Here is a 19,740-nt window from a genome sequence, read left to right as displayed (position 1 = left end):
TTCTGGAGCTGCGGGCGAACCTGCTTGCATTGAAAGCATTCCTCCCGTCTGTCCGGGGGAGTGTAGTGCAGGTGTTCACCGACAACACCACCGCCATGTGATACTCCAACAAACAGGGCGGGTGAGGTCGTGGACCCTGTGCCAGGAGGCTCTGCGCCTTTGGCAGTGGCTGGAACATCAAGGCATGACCCTGGTGGTTCAACACCTGGCTGGTTCCCTGAACGCCAGGGCGGACAAACTCCGCCGTTGGTGCATGATGGATCACGAATGGCGTCTGAACTTGGACGTGGCGCAAGGTCTCCCTCAGCAGTGGGGAGAGCCTTGGTTAGATCTATTCGCCACCGAAGAGAACGCGCAATGTCATCAGTTCTGCGCGTTGGAACTTCCAAGGCGGCACTCGTTTGGAGACGCTTTTCGTCGCGAGTGGAGTTGCGGTCTGTTGTACGCCTTTCCGCCTATACCACATGCTGCCCAGAGTGCTGAAGAAGATCAGGCGCCACCGGGCCCAAGTCATCCTTGTGGCTCCGGACTGGGCACGAAGATACTGGTATCCCGAGCTACTCAGCATGTCAGTCGATCCCCCGATTCGTCTGCCTCTTCAGGAGGAACTTCTGTTGCAGCAGCAGGTGACGGTCCTCCACCCGAACCTGTCCAGCCTCCACCTCCATGTGTGGAGATTGAGCGACGACAGTTGAGGCCATTTGACTTGCCTCCTGAAGTCTGTGATGTTGTTCTGGCAGCCAGGCGTCCCTTCACAAAATCAGTATATGCCTGCAGGTGGAACAAATTTGTGGCATGGTGCACAGCAAAGGCTGTGGATCCACTCTCTGCCCCCCTTTCTGAGGTTCTCCTCTTTCTTCTTTCTCTTGCCCGGGCTCTACTCTGGGCACTATCAAGGGCTACCTCTCTGCCATTTCCGCTTTCTTAAGGCTACCTGATCAGCCCTCTCTTTTCAAGTCCCCAGTTGAAAATAGGTTCTTGAAGGGCATCACTCATATGTTCCCCCTGTTCCTTTCGTGATGCCTCAGTGGAACTTGAACCTTGTTCTGTCTTATCTGATGTGCGCTCCCTTCGAGCCACTTCATAACTGTCCTCTTCGTCTTCTCACTCTTAAGACTGCATTCCTGGTTGCCATCACCTCTGCCATGGGAGTGAGTGAGCTCCAGGCCCTTTCTTCACAACCTCCTTTCCTTTCTGTCCAAAATTGTGTTGCGGACACAACCCTCTTTCCCGCCCAAGGTAGTCACAGCCTTCCACATCGGGCAGTCCATCACCTTGCTCACCTTCTATCCGCCTCCGCATCCCTCGAAAGAGGAAGAGAGGCTCCACCGTCTGTACCAAAAAACGTGCGCTCTCATACTATCTGGATCGCACACGCCAGTTCCGGGTGGATGACCAATTCTTTGTTGGTTACGTGGGCGCTAAGAAAGGACGGGCGGTGCACAAACTAACCATTTCTCAATGGGTCGTCTTGTGCATCAAGGCTTGTTATTCCCTGTCTAAAAGGGAGCCTCCTGTGGGGCTGCATGTCCATTCCACTTGGGCCACAGCGGCTACTACTGCCCTGGGTCGGGGAGTCTCCTTGCAGGACATCTGTCAGGCAGCTACGTGGGCCTCGCTGCACACGTTCGCAAGACACTACTGCCTGGACAGCCAAGTCCGGAGAGGTGGCTTTTTCGACCGTTCCGTTCTCCAGGACTTTCTGGTGTGATTATTGGTTCGCAGACCCACCACCGGCGTTAGTATTGCTGGGGTATATATTGTAAGGTAAGGAATCTAATACTAACCTGTTTCATTCAGATGCACAAGTTACTTACCTTTGGTAATGATATATCTGTAAGAAACAGTAGTTGGTATTAGATTCCTTACCGCCCCACCCATCCTCCCCGTTCTGCGGACCGATATCTAGGGTTAAGGTCATTCCTGTGACGGCCCTAGTTTCATGGCACCAGTGTTGGTTTTTAACATGGCTCTGCGTTTCTGGCGCGAAAAAGCTGTGTATAAGAACTGACGTCAGCGCGCGAGGGCGGCATCTAAGTACTCCGGCGACGTCATCCCGGCGCCAACGACACCGACAACGGACGCGGAGCCGCAGACCGATGCGCATTGGTACTGCTACGCCAAAATTTCCGGATCCAGACTGACGCCTGGGGATATTCTAAGGTAAGGAATCTAATACTAACTGCTGTTTCTTACAGATGTATCGTTACCGAAGGTTAATAACGTGTGCTTTACTCTTCGTTAGTAAAGCATATCATCGCTTTGTGCTGCTTAAATTCCGTCTGAATTTGGTCCCCTGGCTACTGGCATTTCCTCCAGGATATGCAAAACCTGGCACATTATAACCCTGCCTACGTGACAATTTCTCAGAGCAAGATACTTTAAATTTCATTTTTTTATGTGATTATTAAAACCCCTTGCGTAGAAAGTTTATACTACTGCTGCTTAGAGATTGTTAATTTGTCCAAGTCAGGCCTGCATTATTATACCTTCAAATGTTATTTTCTCCCATGGTCTGCTTTGGGGTTGCGAGCTTCCTAACAGGGGCCATCCGATACAGGAAAAAGCTGTCCTTGCAGTAGCCAGTTTTTCTTTTTTTCTGGTTTGTGCTCAGGGATTACTATGCGTCAGTGCGTGCACTATATGTTATATTGCTTACAGCAGTTAGTTTTATGCGTGGCACTGTTGCCCTTTATATAATGTATTCCTTGCTGTTTAAAACTTGATCCTGGATATAAGAACTTTGGTTGATTTTATTTATTCTTTTTAACCTGTTTGCTTTTATGGTTTTTATTTGCCAAATAAAGTACCTTTTGACTTTGACAGTTCATATGCCTTGCGTACTTGGATACTGACACTATGCTTGGTTCGAAGAACCAGAAGTAAAAGGCAGTATAACAGGTCACATACGACAACACGGTCCATCATCAAACAGTCCTTTGGCATACTGAAGTACAGGTTCTGCTGCCTCCACAAAACTTGCGGAGCTCTACTGTACATACCTGAGACCACCTAATTTGGATGGGCGGAGTAAGACATTGGTTTTCACTGCCAGCAAAACGCTGTGCTTTGCCCAAGTTCTCCACATCATAGTGACACAGCTGTCAACCACTGCATGTCTGTCAAGAAATCTCTTGCATGGTCCCAAAAACGCTTTACCCATATTACACAGGCTCTATGATTTACCACATTAACAACTAAAGCTGTCAAATAGGAACGATCACCTATTTTCAACAGTGCACATGCTTAGCCACCTATATCCATAATGCCATGCACTATAACAATAGTCCAACTGGGCCATAGAGAAGACCTTCATCACACTACCTAAAGTAAGCTGATGAGATACATGCAGAGCTCTTTCCAACTGAGTAGAAATAGGGCTTTGTTAGGCCCCAGGTAAAAGGATACCATGTCACCAGCAGTAACAGTTCCTTGCCAATATCCTTGCACATAAATCTGTCTATTACTAATATTTTCCCCCAGAATGAGGAATAACGTGGGCCCAGCATTACCAAGCTCAAATCCAGATTCTACGTCCCTATTTTGAGGAAAAAATACGCTTTGATTTACCACAAGGGCATAGGGCAGTGAGGGTTGAAAGAAAAGCAGATGCGGTGTGCTGGCAGAAGGGAACATTTCGGTGCTCCTCTGTGCCATGGGAGGGTATTGGTAGGAGATAGGTGTTAAAGGCATGGCTGCATTTTCAACCCAAACCTAAAGAAAAATTACTTTTTCTAATTTGCGAATTGTTATTAGGAAATCGCATTTTTGCTACTTCCTAAATTGCGATTTCATATTTGCGATTCAAACCTGTAGAAATCGCTATTAGAGGAATACACTTTTTCATACATATCATTTTGCGCTTCCCTATTAGCATTTCTACTGATTCGCTATTTGCAAAGCCGAACTTTCGTACATATGGCCCATACTAACTAAAATATCGGGATGAAGTCCAAGATATGTAAACATTTTAACCCTAGATATTTTGACCCCTTTGATGAAATGCAAGCATTCACTGGCCGTTCAGGGGCCACAAATCATAGAAAAAGTATTGTTACAATTAACCTTCAGATCCACTGCATCCATAAAAACACTACATTTGTCTATTAGGTTCTGTAAACTGTGCAAGTCCGAGCTAACGAGGTGGCATTATCGGTATTAAGGAGTGCCAGTATAGCACGCAGACCAATTTGAAGAATGTATTTGTAAGAAGGGAAATATCGGGTAATTGAAGGGTATGAGGGTGCCAACAGTATTTATATTCTGGGATATTTCATCTGGGCGATAGCAATCCGCACCTGCGGACCTAAGTAATGAACGCCAGCCATGATACATAAAAAGAAGAAATAAGTCAAATATTTTACAAGAATTTTCGGTACCAAACTGGTGGTTTTTAAATTTCAGAAATGTAATATCTGCAGGGCCTTGTAGCATCCACAAGAACGAGAGTTTCTAAAGGTAACCTAGTATGACACTTTCCTTAGGCAGGGGGTTATAATATATGATGCACTATTGTTAATTGTCAGTGAATGCATGAAGATTTTCATGTTATATTTATGTGAGGCTGCAGCCCCAGATCTCAGATGATAAATAAGTAAATGTCTTGAACTTAAAAAATGATGTTGAGCATTTGAATTACCATTTGAACCATAGAGTACATTTGCAGTCACACGGGAAGGCATGTCTGTTTATTAACAATTAACTAGTAAATAAATGTACTACTTTTTAATGTTGGCAAAAATATTGATCATTGTAAGTAATCAAGATTTTCTTTTTATAGCTACAAGACCAACTGGAAAAGAAGCAAATGCATATTAAAGAGCAAGAAAACACCATGTCTGCATTACAGAAAGATATTGTGTTCAAACAAAGGAAAATTGATTCAGTGGATCAAAAGCTAACTGATACCAAACTGGTAAAAACATTATTAAAGCTAGCTGTTTTGGGATAATGCATATGGAAATAATTTTATTGTGAAAAATAGAGAGAGTAATTTACTACCGTTATCCATAACAGCCACAACGTTGTTAAACCTGAAGACAATGTTATTTTAAAATTCAACTTTTTCTTTAATTGTCTAGCACAAGGCAATCCATATTTACTCCATCAAACTTGTAATAATTTCCCAAGCTTGCCAAGATTAAGCTCCTCAGGTACAAATCGTTTGGAATTGCCCCAAAATAGAGAACCTATGGGAGGAAATTGAAAAATATCTTAGAAGTACCACTGACCAATCTATAGCTATCGACAATTATATTGCAGTTCTGGGAAGTACTCCAAATCAAACGCTGAATAATACGCAAGAAGAATGCCTATATATATCTTCCCTAGTGGCAATATCTCTATTCTTACAAAATTGGCGTAGTAAAAATATACCTTCGTTCCAAGCATGGAGAGCAAAATTGTGTAAAGTCAAAGAATTAGAAAGATGCTATGCGCTAAGAACGGGATCTCTTAGGGAACTTTGAGAAATGTTGGGGACCCATGGGAAATTAATGGTCTGAAACATCTGTTCAATATAAATGTAGGTGTTTAGTTGTTTACCTCAATTTAATTCTAAATGTATGCACATGCCACTTTATGATATATAGTTGTCTATTGTGGAATGGGGAACTGTGCAATATCCGACTTTATTTATAGAATCTGTGCTTTCTAATTGTATTAAGCCTATTGTTTATAGTCTAATGTATTTAAGTATTCTTGAAGGGTTGCTAAATGTAATATTGGGATCGTATGTACATTGCACTCTATTTTTTTTTTATGCATAAGTGTCTATATTGTACCATGATTTGAACTCTCAAAAAATATATAAAAAAATAAATACATTTAAGCTCCTCAGTCAAAAGATTTTGTCTAGAACTTTGTGGCTTATTCAAGTCAGACCTTGCGCTGAGATCTTTGAAATCATAAAGCTGTCCTCGTGCTTTGGTGGCACTAGATAACCCTGTGGTTAAGGAGGCTGCTGATAAATTCCTGAAGGTTGAGAGACAGTATACTAGTATTGCACATATTAGTGTAGTTACTCCCTCTGTCTTTGGTTCATTCTGTTCTTCTAAACACCTGATACTTCAAGGCCATGTTATGCATAAGCAGAAAGGCAACCTGCCAAATCTCCCCTTTGCAGTACTAGCCCTACGAAGGAATATTCTAGTGACTTTCTTGAATCTACTAACAAATGCACTGAATAATCCATGGTATTTGGATTGATTTTAACCTTGCCAAAAATAATTTAAGGAGAACAAGAAATGAAGTCGTCATCATTTTCCTAGATCTCCCACCCAGAGGTTCCTTGAAACTGTTCGTCCTGTACCAGTTTCCAGCCCTGGCCTGCTGAGACCAGGGTGATCCCATCAACAGGTCCTACAGAGAGTACACTCATGGCATTGAAGTGCAATACTGCTTTACAGGTGCCAGTTACTTCAAGTTCTCTTTACATTTCAGCTTGGATTGTTATGGACTTAAAGCCCCAAGGAGAAGATCAAGGAGCATATTACCTCAATTGTGTTATTGACACATAAATAGGACCCTTGAGAACAACTAATTAATGCTCTCTGTCAGGTTCTTGAATAGTGACTGAGCTTCTAGGTATCTGATTTCTCTCTAATCCACTCTCCTAGATGCAGTGAAGAACTCATTGGATCCTTTAATTTATTGAAACTCTTTCCACCTTTATCTCTTTGTGTTCTTATGCCTACTGCTGTTGGCTTAAGATGTTAACCCCATACAAATGACTTCATGTAATGAAACATTGTGGTCTGCTGCTGTGTAATGTTGTGCCCCTGTGGATTAAAAGAGACTTGACTCCTTAAGTGTGACCAAAGGGTTGTCCTTGTTACATTCTTTCTGGGACAATCTTTGCTCAATAACTGATGCTTGTTGCTCTCTCCCATAGTATCATTCAAATTTTTAAAAAAACTGGATTATGAAACTCTTCCCTGGCGCTTTCCTTCTCTTTTCAGCATCTGCAGATTTGCAGGCAAGTACTCAAAGATGACTATGCAAGTGCTCTAAATACTTTTGTTCTTCAAAAGCTAACCATCTCCAATTCTGAAGAATATGAATTGTATTCTTCTTAACATTAGTTCTTTGATCAAGCATGCATCTCATATGTTGAATTCATCCTAGCATAATTTGCTTTACAGCATATTGTTTTAATTCATTAAGCACTCAGACTATGTTTCGGATATTCCAAAGACACATTGCTCCCCTTTAGACTACTTCTAGACATCAGACTGGTTTTGGACATTTTCTTGTAGTAGCTTCTGCACACCACTTGGTGGTATCACGCCGCTCCATGATCTCCTTGCACCACTGTAGGAAGTGAGGGAGCAGATCCTCACAAAGGTGCCACTCCTGCAAGCTGACATATGTTCCTTTTTTCTGCACCTCCAAACACCGGGTTCTGGCTGTGCCATGACTGCAAAATGAGATGTCTAGTACAGACCCCAAAGTGTATGTATCTGTTGCCTGGGTTCCGGTCATTTCTCATGTCGCCTAAGAAACGTGCCCTGATGCACCCAAAGGTGATCAGACCCCAGGAGATGAAGTTATATGTTTGCCAACCCTTAGAAGAGGTTGTGGGTCTGGTCTGGTTCCAGGTCGTGACGCCAATCCTGTGCTAAATCTTGGTCCTCATCAAAGTCATAGAGGAAGTGTTGAAATTCAAAGTACACCTCAAATGCAAGCGGGATTCAGTCCCCCTCTATCCACTCCAAGTCTTAGCCTGTTCAACAGTTGGTTTCCGCATGCCAAAATTTCCTGGCCCGTCTTCAAACCTCCATCACCTCGCACATAGTGGCCTGTACAGAGGCCATATTGCAGATTAAGACACAGCCAGCTCCCTCTGGTGTTCCTTTGGCCCTCCCTCCTCCACCCAAAGCTGCAGAAGCTTACATTTGCACTTCTGTAGGCTTAATCTTCATCAGCACAGCATGTGCCCTGTCCAGGCTTCAACTCTGGTCCCAGGGTCCACGACAATTCCTTCCTTTGTAGTGCTGCCATGAACTCCACTGACACCTGTAGCAGACCAGTTTCTGATGCCAGTCTCAAACTGACGTTGGACCACCCCAGGCCTATATTGCGCTAGGAAAATTCCAAGGCCCACCCAGTAATACTTGAGCCTGATTCTCAGGCTTCAACAACTGTGAGAAGGTAGATAACCTATTTCCCCCCTGAAGGACTTTATTTGAAACCACAGAATTCAGGTGGGTTTGAATAAATCTGCAAAAACTGAGCTGGGCACACAGCGTGGTCAACCAAAGAGAAAGTGCTTCTTTTGCACTTGTGGTCCACAGAGCAGGGGAGGTTATTGGCTTACAACCACCCATAGTTGTAATGAAGTCCGTTTTGTTCACAGAAATTCCCCAAACAGGGCCAGCTTCCACAAAGCCCTTATTGACTTTAATCATGCACTCCCAGACACTCTTTCGGCCAAGGTACAGCACTGAGTCCACCTTACTGGAGCTATTGGAATTTATCAAGCTCAAACTCAACCTGGATGCATCAGCACTGGTCATTTTTTAGACTGGTCATCAGCATTTGACATGATCACGCACCCCATTCTGCTCAACAGACTAGGGAAGATTGGTATTCAAGGGAACACGCTAGTCTGTATCAAATCGTATTTGGAGGATAGATCTCAGGCAGTGTTTCTTGCTCCATTTTTTTGATACCTCAAGTATGGGGTGCCTCAGGGCTCTCCCCTGAGGCCCAGGCTTTTCAATGTCTACCTGGACTCCATGGCTAAAGCTCAGCTGGTTGAATCATGGGGTATGAAGGTAATCTTGTACACTAATGAAACACAGCTTCTGCTCTCTTTCCAGGATGTGGTACTGGACGCCCCATTTCCTTCAAGAATTGCCTCAAAGCAGTAGGCGACTGGATGTGCGAAAGCTGCCATCAAACTTTTTTTATTGTTTTATTTTAATTTTTCAAATATGAAAAATAGGAACTTCAAGTTCCAACACACAACTAACCAGCATGAGATCACAGCATTATAGGAGAAATATTGATTCAATACATTGGAGTACAAAGCATAAAAATCCACATCAGGCGGTCAGGGTGCACAGTTCAGTAATCAATGGCGCAATGGCAAGGTCACGGTCATCAATTTCAAACAGGTAAGCTATGAATAACATATGAATCATCAGGAGCAAACAATTAAGAAGGTGCGGGCAAGCACATCATATCAAAAGCGCATAGTTCAGAAACCATATCATGACAATGTAGGTTGCAACAGCACAGGTAAGCAATTCAGAACTAACCGTCTTCAGTGGAGATGAGTTTAGGAGGTTCGGGCAGACTTCGGGCCCAATCCAGGAATGGTTCCCTTATGTTACGTGGCCTCGAAGATGAGGGCATTAGCTCCCAAAACACGCTAAGTTGTGTGTGACCATAAGTGACATCAGTCAGCCAGTCTTTAATACTGGGCACCCTTCTACGTCCCTAGCAAATAGCAACCTGGCTTCTGGCATATAGTAGAAGGAGAGCATGTAGTTTGCGATGTTTTGGTATTGTATCTTTAACATAGCCCAGAAGTCCCAGTGCTGGGGAAGGAGCGTCCGTTCTGCAAACTATCTGGTTTACCGCAGTGAAAATTTCTAGCCAAAATTCCGCAATTCGCGGGCAGTCCCAAGCAACATGTAAAAAGGAAGCAGGAGAGTATCTGCAGCGCCAGCAGCCCTCATCCTCCCTAAGCTTCATACAATGTAGGCTGACCGGTGTCCTGTAATATCTATGCAAAAATGTTAAATGAATCAGGTGGGGCCTGTAGTTTGGGGACTGTTCAGTTAGCTGTCTACAGCAGAACTCCCATTGTTCCTCTGTCAGCGGGGTGGAAAGCTCGTTGTTCCAGTGTTGAAGAGATTTGGGCTGAACTCCTGGATGTGCATTTTGGTATATAAACGTGTGACCAGCTTGCGGGTGGAGGGTGATTTCAAGACATTCTCCTAAGCAGGCAAAGATGGGGGAGCAGCAGGAAATCCATCCCAGAGAGCTCGGCATGCCGCACGCAACTTATGGTACAAAAAGAGCTCGGCAAACAGCGTAGCCTGATCAGCAGAACCTGCAGGGGGAGGCCTAAACATGTCATCTGGGTAAAGGTCTGAGAATGTGTGCAGCTCCATAATAGTAACAAGGGTCTTGCCTACACCATCTTGGACACAGGTATAGAGGGGGCATATAACAAAGGAAGAGCTGCTCTTGTCCGAAGCTCGCTCCATGCCCAACAGACAGTGCACGCCTTGTCTACATCACCTCTGTCCCAGGAAATCCTGGCCTGACCACCAGCCCAAACCAGGGTGAGCAACTGCGACCTAAGGGTAGTGAAAAAGTGTTGAGTCAGCGCAATGGGCACATTTACAGAAAAATAAAGGAACTTCGGCAATATGACCATTTTAGCCAATGCTATCTTACCTGCAATAGATATTGGCAGCTTAGACCAGAGCACCACCCTCCAGCCAAGTGGTTGCCCTACCAAAGTTTAGATTCCATATCATTCCATATCTCTTGCATGTCACGGCTCAGCCTCACTCCCAGATATTTGACTGCCTCGGCCTCCAACCTCATAGGGGGATTCAGATGTTATTCAGTGTGTACCATCAGTCAGTGGGAATACCACTGATTTTGACCAGTTGATGGCATTACCAGCAAGGCAGCCAAATCGAATACATTTTCTCAGGACAAGTTCTAAATTTTCCTCAGGGTTTAGGATGTACAAGGTCACATCGTCCTCATTGAGTGAAATAAGTAAGCTCCGTGTGCTAAAACCGATGCCCCGTGCTGTGTGGTGTTGTCTAATCCAGGTGGCCATGGGTTCCATACCTATGGCAAAGAGCAGGGGCGAAAGAGGGCATCCATGTCTAGTACCCCGCGTTATGGAAAACTGGTTGAAGAGCAAGTCGTTCACCCTGAACCGGTCCATCAGCAGAGTGTATAATAGCTGGATGCGATTTATGAGGAGTGGGCTCAGTCCCATACGCGCTAAGATAGTAAATAAATAGGGACATTCAAGCGTATCAAACGCCGTTGTGGGGTCAAAAAAAATGGTGGCAGCTCTCACCTCTGGATGAGGATAGTGCAGCACCGAGAAGAGTGTACTGAAGTTATGGGAGGTCGATCTCCCAGGGATAAACCCCGATTGATCAGGGAGCGCTATAATGGGAAGTAAAGGTTGCAATCTATTGGCAAGTAACTTAGCGTATATTTTGACATCTACATTTATCACAGATAGCGGCCTATAGGAGTCCACCTCTGTATCTGCCTTCCCTGGTTTCAATAGAGTAACAATAATGGCTCCCCGACGGATTGGGGAAGAACCCCCTCCTCCAGCGCCTCCTCATAAACCGCTAGTAGCCTGAATGCCAACTCTTCCACATATGTCTTAAAGAACGAGGTAGTCAGGCCGTCAGGCCCAGGGGCCTTGTCGAGCGGTAGACTTTTAATAATCTGTGCTACGTCTTCTACTGTGATGGCGAGGTCCATATATTCTCTATGGGTATTATTAAACCAAACTAGGGCAATTGAGTCTAAAAAGTCCTGCATCCCCTCAGGGCATGTCTGTTGGGTGCCGGTGTATAGGTTAGAATAAAATGCAGAGAATGCATCCAGGATTTCGGTGTGTCCTCTAATAGTGTCCCCGCTAGTGGTAGTAAGCTTGTGTATAAACGTGGCGGACCAGGATGGACGGATCATACCAGCCAGTGTGCGGCCCAGTCTGTCACCTTCCCCATACCTACGCGCCTCTGCGTATTTGCCCAGGAATTTGTTCTCTCGTTGAGACTCTTCAGCAAATTCCAACTATTTGGCCTTTAGGAGCGCAGCTGATTTGTAGAATATAACTGTTTCTCAAGATCTTTTATCTCTGCTTCCAGGGAAGCAATGGTACCCCTAATGGCTTTCAATACACATCTTTCCTAGCAATGCACTGACCCCTAATAACAACCTTAAACGCCTCCCATAATGAGGCCTCTGTGTCCACCGAGCCAGCATTAAGAGTAAAATATTCAGTAATGTTGGTGCGGATTTCTTCCTTGAAAGCCTTGTCTAATAGCGCACGAGGGGGTAATCGCCAAGTGAAAGCACGGGGAAACGTACCTGGGAGACCTAATCTAAGCAAACTAGGGGATTGGTCCAATAGGGAGCGCGCCAGGTGTGAGACCTCCGAGGTCCAGGTAGCAATATCCCGTGAGACTAACCAGTAGTCCAGTCGGGACCAAGCATTGTGGTGACTAGAAATACACGTCCTCTCTTTTTTTTAAATTTTATTGTTTTTATTGAAAATAGTAGACAATTACAACAAACAAGACCATCGTGCAACGGACATCTGCAATACAGTTTCGGCAAATCAGCGTTCCAGCGGTACAGTATCATGTAGGAGTATCACAGTTGGGTTCAAGGTGCCTCAGTGTCCTTATTTACTGTATCAGGCTCTGGTGGTGTGCAAATATCTCTGCGGTATACATTCCAGGCATCCCATATCTTTCCCCATTTGCGGGGTCTCCCTCTGGCCACATACACAGCTCTCTCTCGAAACATACACCAATCAAGGTCATCCATCCATTTCCGAACTCGGGTTGCTCGACCGGCCCCCCAAAGTTGTGCAATGTTGCGCTTGGCAATCATACAGGCAAGTGTTACCCAGAGCCTGCCATGAGTCGAAAGGTCGGTATGCTCCCATACATTCAGCAAACAGCGGGGTGCCTCCAATGCAACCTGTACACCCCACATCTCAGTCATTTTCTCATGAATCTTGGTCCAGTATTTCTAGATGTCAGGGCACTCCCACAGAATGTGCATGAAGGTACCTAACATACCACAACCCCGTCGGCAGTTTGCGTTTGAGGCGAGCCCCATTCGGCACAACCCTGGGCCCGTGGTGTAGGACCGTTGGAGAATCTTAAGTTGTACCAACCGAAGTCTCATGGAGATCGCCACTTCTCGAGGGGATGACACAGCTTCCACCCAATTCTCATCATCCAAAATCAAACCATCTGCCACCCATTGCTCACGGACTCTCACCAGAGGATCTTCTGTGTGGTTGACCAACTTTTTGTAAACCAGAGAGATCGGTCTGGTGGGGAGATACCCATCCAGGAGTCTATCTTCCAGCGGGGAGGCCTCCGGCGGCGTCACATCACGAGGGACAGCTTCCGCCAGGGCATGTTTGATTTGCAGATATCGAAATCGCTCACTCTCATTCAAATGGTGTTTGGCCTGCAATTCCTCAAAGGTCAATATACCCTTCTTGCCCCATATGTCTCTAATCTGGGAGATACCTATTAGGTCCCAGCGATTGAAACCCTTCGACTTCCACAGGCTGGCCAAGGCTTCAGAGTCCATAGTTATCCTACCCTCCCATTGGAGGGCACGGTTGGCATTATGCCACGCCCGTGCCAAAGCCGACACAGGACCCATCAGTGGGAACCTACCTCGCTTGGCATGCAACACCCGGGTATACTCACCCCCTGGCAACTGAGCTCGGTCCATTGCGAACCCGGGGTCAGCCGGGGAGTCATAGATCGCGTGATTAATAAGGGCCAGTTGGTAAGCCCAGTAGTATTTCCTAATGCTGGGTAGTCCAATCCCACCGTCATACCAGGGCAGCATCAATTTAGATAACTCAATCCGCGGCCTCCCCGCCCAAAGAAGCTGACGCTGTAGTGATTCTATCTCATTGAAGTAAGAGGAAGGCACGGGATCAAAGAAGTTCTGTAAAGCGTATAAGAACCGTGGTAGCGCCATTATTTTTAACAGAACCGCACGGCCCAGTAGGGAGAGTGGCAATTCCTTCCATTTTGCGATATCCCGGCGGAGTCTGGTCAAGGCGGGAACAAGGTTAGCATCAAAACGCTGTTTAGGGTCCCGGGAGATGTAAATACCAAGATAGCGAAAGCCCACCTGCTCCACCCTTACCGTGCATGTTTCTGGCACTCTGGGGGGGTTCGCAGCTCAACACATATAAGACCGATTTCTTCCAATTAATGGCAAACCCCGAATATCTACCGTATATCGCCAAGATATCCATGAAGACAATGAGGGACTGTCGGGGGGTGGTCAGATACATCAGGATATCGTCTGCGTAGAGCGAGATTTTGTCCTCCCACTCCGAAGTCCAGCGTAACCCTTTGATCGATCTATCCCATCGTACCCAGGCCGCCAGTGGCTCCAGTGCCAGAGCAAATAAGAGTGGCGAGAGGGGACATCCTTGTCTGGTGCCCCTTCCAAGCTGAAAATCACGGGACTTGTGGTTGTTTACCACTACCCGGGCCAGTGGCGCAGAATACAGGAAACGGATCCATCGTATGAATTCCGGGCCGAACCCGAATTTCTCCAGCGCCGCAAATAAATATGGCCATTCAACTCTGTCAAACGCCATAGTAGCGTCCAACGACAAAAGCGCCGCTGGCTCATGGATGCGACCCGAACCTGCCACTACCCATGGAGTCTACGAAGATTAAGGGCGGTATTACGGCGCGGCATAAAACCGGACTGATCCGGGTGTACCAGTTCAGTTATAATTTTCACAAGCCGGTTCGCGAGTAGTTTGGCCAGAATTTTAGGCTCCGCATTTAAGAGAGAGATTGGGCGATAGGAAGAACATTCCAGACGAGGCTTACCATCCTTATATATAACAACAATGTTGGCAATACGCTGGTCATAGGGAAGCATGCCATTTTCCCTGCTCTCAAGAAACATGGCCTTCATAAAAGGAGCCATACGGTCAGCATGAAGTTTATAAAGTTCAACAGGAATACCATTCGGGCCCGAGGCTTTCCCGGAGCGTACCCCGCGGATGGCCATCGTGACCTCGTCATTTGTTATATCGGAATCCATAAATTCCCGATCCTCGGCCGATAGAGCGGGCATCCGGATATCCCGGATGACCTCAGCATTCTCTTCCACCGTGTGCAGCCCTGCTGAGGTATAAACCTCCTCGTAATATCTGGCAAACTCATCCGCTATGAGCTGCGGATCCGCCGTGATCCCCGAGCCCACAATCTGCACCTCCGGGACCAGATGAGACCCCCAGTTTCCCCTCTCCAACCACGCTATCAGTTTCCCTGCCTTGTCTCCATGTTCATAGACTCAACTTTGTGTGTTAGCGTGTTGTTCCCTCGCCCCCTCTTGTGATAGGTGTTGAAACTCGGCCCGGAGGAGACTAAGGCGATGTTCACCGTCCGGGTCCCCGGTGGTGGAGACCTCCTTTTCCGTCGCCAATAGCTCCGCCTCGACCCTGTCAATTTCCGCCCTGCTCTTTTTCTTCTGCCCAAAGATTAGGGAGAGGGCCTCCCCCCTGACAACTGTTTTGTAGGCCTCCCAGAGAGAGCAGTCAGATTCGACTGTCCCCGAGTTCTCGCTAAAGTAGTTATCGGTGACACGTACCAGCTCCTTTTTGGTGGCGGGATCTCTCAACCGCCAAGCACTAATTGGTGCAACCCTAGCAACATTGTCCGGCCCGATTTTCAACTGCTACCATATCGGAGAGTGATCAGACACTCCCCTAGCCAGATGGCGCACTTCCTGGACGAATGCCGCCTGAGACGCAGGCAATAGCAGATAATCAATTCTAGAGAAAGAGTGGTGTGCCGCAGATGTGTGTGTGTATTCCAAGTCTACGGGATGTCGAAGCCTCCACCCATCCACCATACCCGTAACAAACTCCGACAACCACCTACTAGAGGGAGGTAACACACGGGAGGGGTATCTATATCTAATTCGCCATCCATGACTGCATTAAAATCACCCCCCAATCACCATGATGCCAATGGGTAGCGACAAGAACATCCTCCTCAGGTCACGGAAGGTGTCTTTCTGCAATGTGGGTGGTACATAAACTGAAAAGAACGTAATCGTTCTGCCCTCCCACAGCCCCGAGACCCCGATATACCGGCCAAGGTTATCAGACCAGGTAGCCTGTATGGTGAGCGGAAAGGAATTCTTGACCAATATCCCCACCCCTCTGGAGCCTGAGGTGAAACCGGCGTGGGCAACCAATTTATACCCACCCCTGTGTAGCGCCATACATCTCTTTCCCATGAGATGAGTCTCTTGGAGTAGCCAGAAAAATTAAGTAGGTGGAACCTACTTGTAGCGTGCACTGTTCCTATTGGAAAAGAGACCCTTTTCCAACTCTTTTTATACAAATTCTAATGAATTGATAATGACTTGCAATTATGTAGACTTTCACATTCTGTTTTTTTAATTTCACTTCATACTTTTGTTATTGAACCATTTTTACAGAGAAAACATCATTGCTATAAATTTTTTGTACGTAGGAATACAGGTATATGAAAACAAACATTAGTTTATGGTTTCAAATTAAATCAATTGCAAACCAACTATAATGTCAACTCATATTCTTGTAAGTAAAACAACCATAATCCGTAATAACTTATAGTTGAGTGGATTCAATATTCTGAAGACATGGTGCCCTATATACTGATGTACTTATATCAGTTCCCAACAAAGACATCACTGTGTCTTACATTTGTTTGCACCCTAACATATATTATTTATTCCAAGTGTACCAATTGAGAATAAGTAACACTACTTGAACCCAGTTCACATATAACTGTTGTTTAGAAAAATAATAATAGAATACAAACATTCATGGAATATCGGAAATATAACACAATATGTTATGATGTATAAGAGGATTATAGTATCAACGACTATGTATGCAATATATTGTCAAACCTTGACCATATGTCTTATAAAAAACATCCCAAATCTATCCGATCATTTAAACAATTGGGGGTTCCTGTCCATAAAAAGTCTATCCAGTGTATTTCACGCTGTAGTATCCTGACCGAGTTGTCTTGGCCATCTTTTTTAGGTACTACCTCTAAAATCTGAGCTCGTAGTTGTGCTATATTGTGGTGATTCTCCTCCCAATGAATGGCTATTGGGGTGCTTTTCTTCTTAGCCCTAATGTTGCTCTTGTGTTCTGTGAGCCTGATTTTTAGTGTTCGTTCAGTTTTGCCCACATACAATTTACCACACGGGCATTTAAGACAATAGACTACATTTGTGCTATTGCAGTCTGATGTGTGGTTAAGTTTGATGTTTGATGTAGGACCACATCTGGCAACCGGCGCCTGATCAGCTGTCCCACCATCGCACGTTTGATCTTATCTCCCAGGCAATTCACATTCCAGCTGAGGACCGACACACCCAAACCCCGCCTAGCTGATGCCATATTCGTCCCCGGAAAATCCTAAAACATTACGCGACATCCATTGCAAGCATAGGTCATAAACAAAACACAAATCAACGAACAAAAGTCCCCACAACTCAGCCCCCGACCCCCCCACCCTGCACCCCTGCATGCAACTTGTGCACATCCCCAACCAGCAGTGTGCCTGTCACCCCAAAACTAACTACAATATCTAAACGTAGAAAACGGAGGAGGACCTTAAAACAGGCCACCAGCTCACCCCACCCCAACCTGCATATGAACCCCCATCAGTGCCAATAAAACCCCCAGAATATTAACAAAGTCAGCGGGGATTAAGAGATCTCCTCCATCAAACCAGCTCCCTTGCCTCCCTGTCCAACTGCAACGACCAACACGGGATTATTGTTCCTCATTGTCCATCGGGGTGTCGCCTTCGGTATCAGGCCCCTGGATTTGGTCCAACCAGTCCGATGCTGCGTCTGGGTGATCAAAGAACCAGGCTTTACCATCGCGTTCTATCCGAAGGCGGGCAGGGAACAACATGGAGTATTTGAGTTCCGAGGCACGCAGCCGTCTTTTGATGTTTATGAAACCCTGCCTTTGTTTCTGCACAGCCTGGGTGAAGTCAGGGAAAAAGAGGAGAGATGCATTTTCATAAGCCAGGGGTCCAGAGGATCTCGCAGTCTGCAGAATAGTGTCTCGGTCCCGAAAGTTCAAAATGCGGACAATCATCGGGTGAGGGGGCGCCCCTGTCTTCGGGCGGCCACCTGGTACTCTGTGGGCCCTCAACGGTGAAAAAGTTGCTGAGACCCTTGGGTTTTAAATGGTTCAGGATAAGGTCTTCCACGAACAGGTCCGGGGTCTGCCCCTTTGATCTCTCCGGTATGGCCAGGATTCGGACGTTGTTGCGCCTCACCCGTCCTTCGTACTCGTCCAGCTTCCGAGCAAATTTGGTCCGAGACTCCTTCAACTCTCTCACTTCTCGCTGGAGGTCCGACACATCGTCCTTGAGACTCGATGTTTTAATCTCAAGTGATTTGACTTTTTCGGAGGTTTTATTCAGGTCTGCTCGGATTAGGCCCACCTCGATGTGGACAGTGTCCAGCTTGGCATCCATCTTACCAAGGGATAACTGAATCCCGGTGATCGCCGCCATCAGGTCTTTCAATGTTGGGTCTGCCCCGGACGGGGCCTCCTCATGGCCACTCACTTGCGTGTGTTTCTCGTCCACCGGGGACCCCTTGGAGAAACTGTACTTTTCCAGTCTATTGGACTGGACCGGTTTGGAGTTCCTCAGCGTTTTTGGAGGTAGCTTCTCGGGATCCCCCCTCGCCGCCATTTTCAGTTTCTGTGCGACTACCAACTCCGCCGGCTGAATGAACCCCTATGTCGCAAGGGCAATCGGCCCAGCTACAGGTTGTTCCGTAGTGGCGTAGATGTGCAGAGTCAATTGGCATGAGAGGGGGGTCCGAGAGCCACTCGAGTGGGACGCGACTTCCACAGAACGATTTGAGCCGCACACTTCCGGTCCCTCTCGCCGTTGTTGTTGAACTCCAAAGCGGGCAGTGCCACACGCTGGGCCCCGGTGGCGCACCCAATAGGCCCCAGAAGTTCCAGACGAAGTCATCCGAGCGCCCAAATCATTTGGAATTTCGCCCAGTGGCTCAGGAGCGGGTCCCCCACCAGATGGTAGGGACGGGGCTCAGGATATTGTGCCGGATGGCAAGTCAGGATGTGGTGGCCGGCGGAGCCGCTGCTCAAGCGGCCATCTTGGTCGCTGGTGCGACTCCTCCCCTCCACGTCCCCTCTTTTATTGTCGGATGCTGTATCCGCCACACATCAAGGAGTTCACCATCGGACATAATTTCTTGCAGGCGGCGCACGCTTGTGGGTGCAGGGAGCGAGACGTGCCATGTCTGTCCATGTTGTCATCTAGTACGGCATTGAAGTCACCACCCTACAATATCGTAGTGCAACCTGTTGCTCTGATTCTGGACCAGATACCACGAAAAAACTCCGGGGAATCTACATTTGGGCCATACACTGCAATTAAGACTAGGGGTATGCCACACAGTTTGCCATGCAATAAAATGAACCGCCCCTCCGGATCAACCAGTGCAGTCTCTTCGTGCCAGTCCACCCCGTTCCTGATTCACACGGCCATCCTTGAGCATCGTTGGAGTAAATAGATGAGTACACTGTACCCCACCTGCTGTCGCAATCTCTGTGAGTGTTGGACATTTAGAGGTGTTTCCTAGAGAAAACATAAGTCAATATTGTGCCGGGACAGATAAGCATGGACAAGCCTGGCCCTCCTGTTCTCGTTTAAACCCCTAATGTTCCATGTAAGAACGTTCAGTGCGTTAGTGTGTGTGGTCCGGTATGCACGCATACACCTCCCGCATCGGGATAGCACACCTGCAACTCACAGCAGTCTTATACTCCAATCCAATCTGTATCATCATGCTAGCGAAAACTAACGAAACATCCCAAACCCACCACCTACCTCCCACTCCAACCCCCCAATCAGGTTGCAGCATACCCAACCCAAGTCTAACACAGAA

At 46.6% G+C, this 19,740-nt stretch overlaps 1 protein-coding gene across 3 annotated transcripts in view; it reads left to right on the top strand.

Moving 5' to 3' along the window:
• CCDC18 (coiled-coil domain containing 18) overlaps nt 1-19,740 on the top strand; it is a 1,483,839-nt gene that overhangs the window by 638,086 nt on the left and 826,013 nt on the right. For all 3 annotated transcript variants that reach the window (XM_086953919.1, XM_086953920.1, XM_086953918.1), the window contains one exon: nt 4,781-4,915. In XM_086953919.1, the coding sequence (XP_086810045.1) occupies nt 4,781-4,915 (135 nt within the window). The remainder of the gene's footprint in view (nt 1-4,780; nt 4,916-19,740) is intronic.

The sequence above is a fragment of the Lissotriton vulgaris genome, chromosome 1_1, assembly GCF_964263255.1.
Source record: "Lissotriton vulgaris chromosome 1_1, aLisVul1.2, whole genome shotgun sequence".
Lineage (NCBI taxonomy): Eukaryota > Metazoa > Chordata > Amphibia > Caudata > Salamandridae > Lissotriton > Lissotriton vulgaris.
Note: the sequence above shows the minus strand (reverse complement) of the source record. Positions and strands in the feature narration are given on the sequence as shown.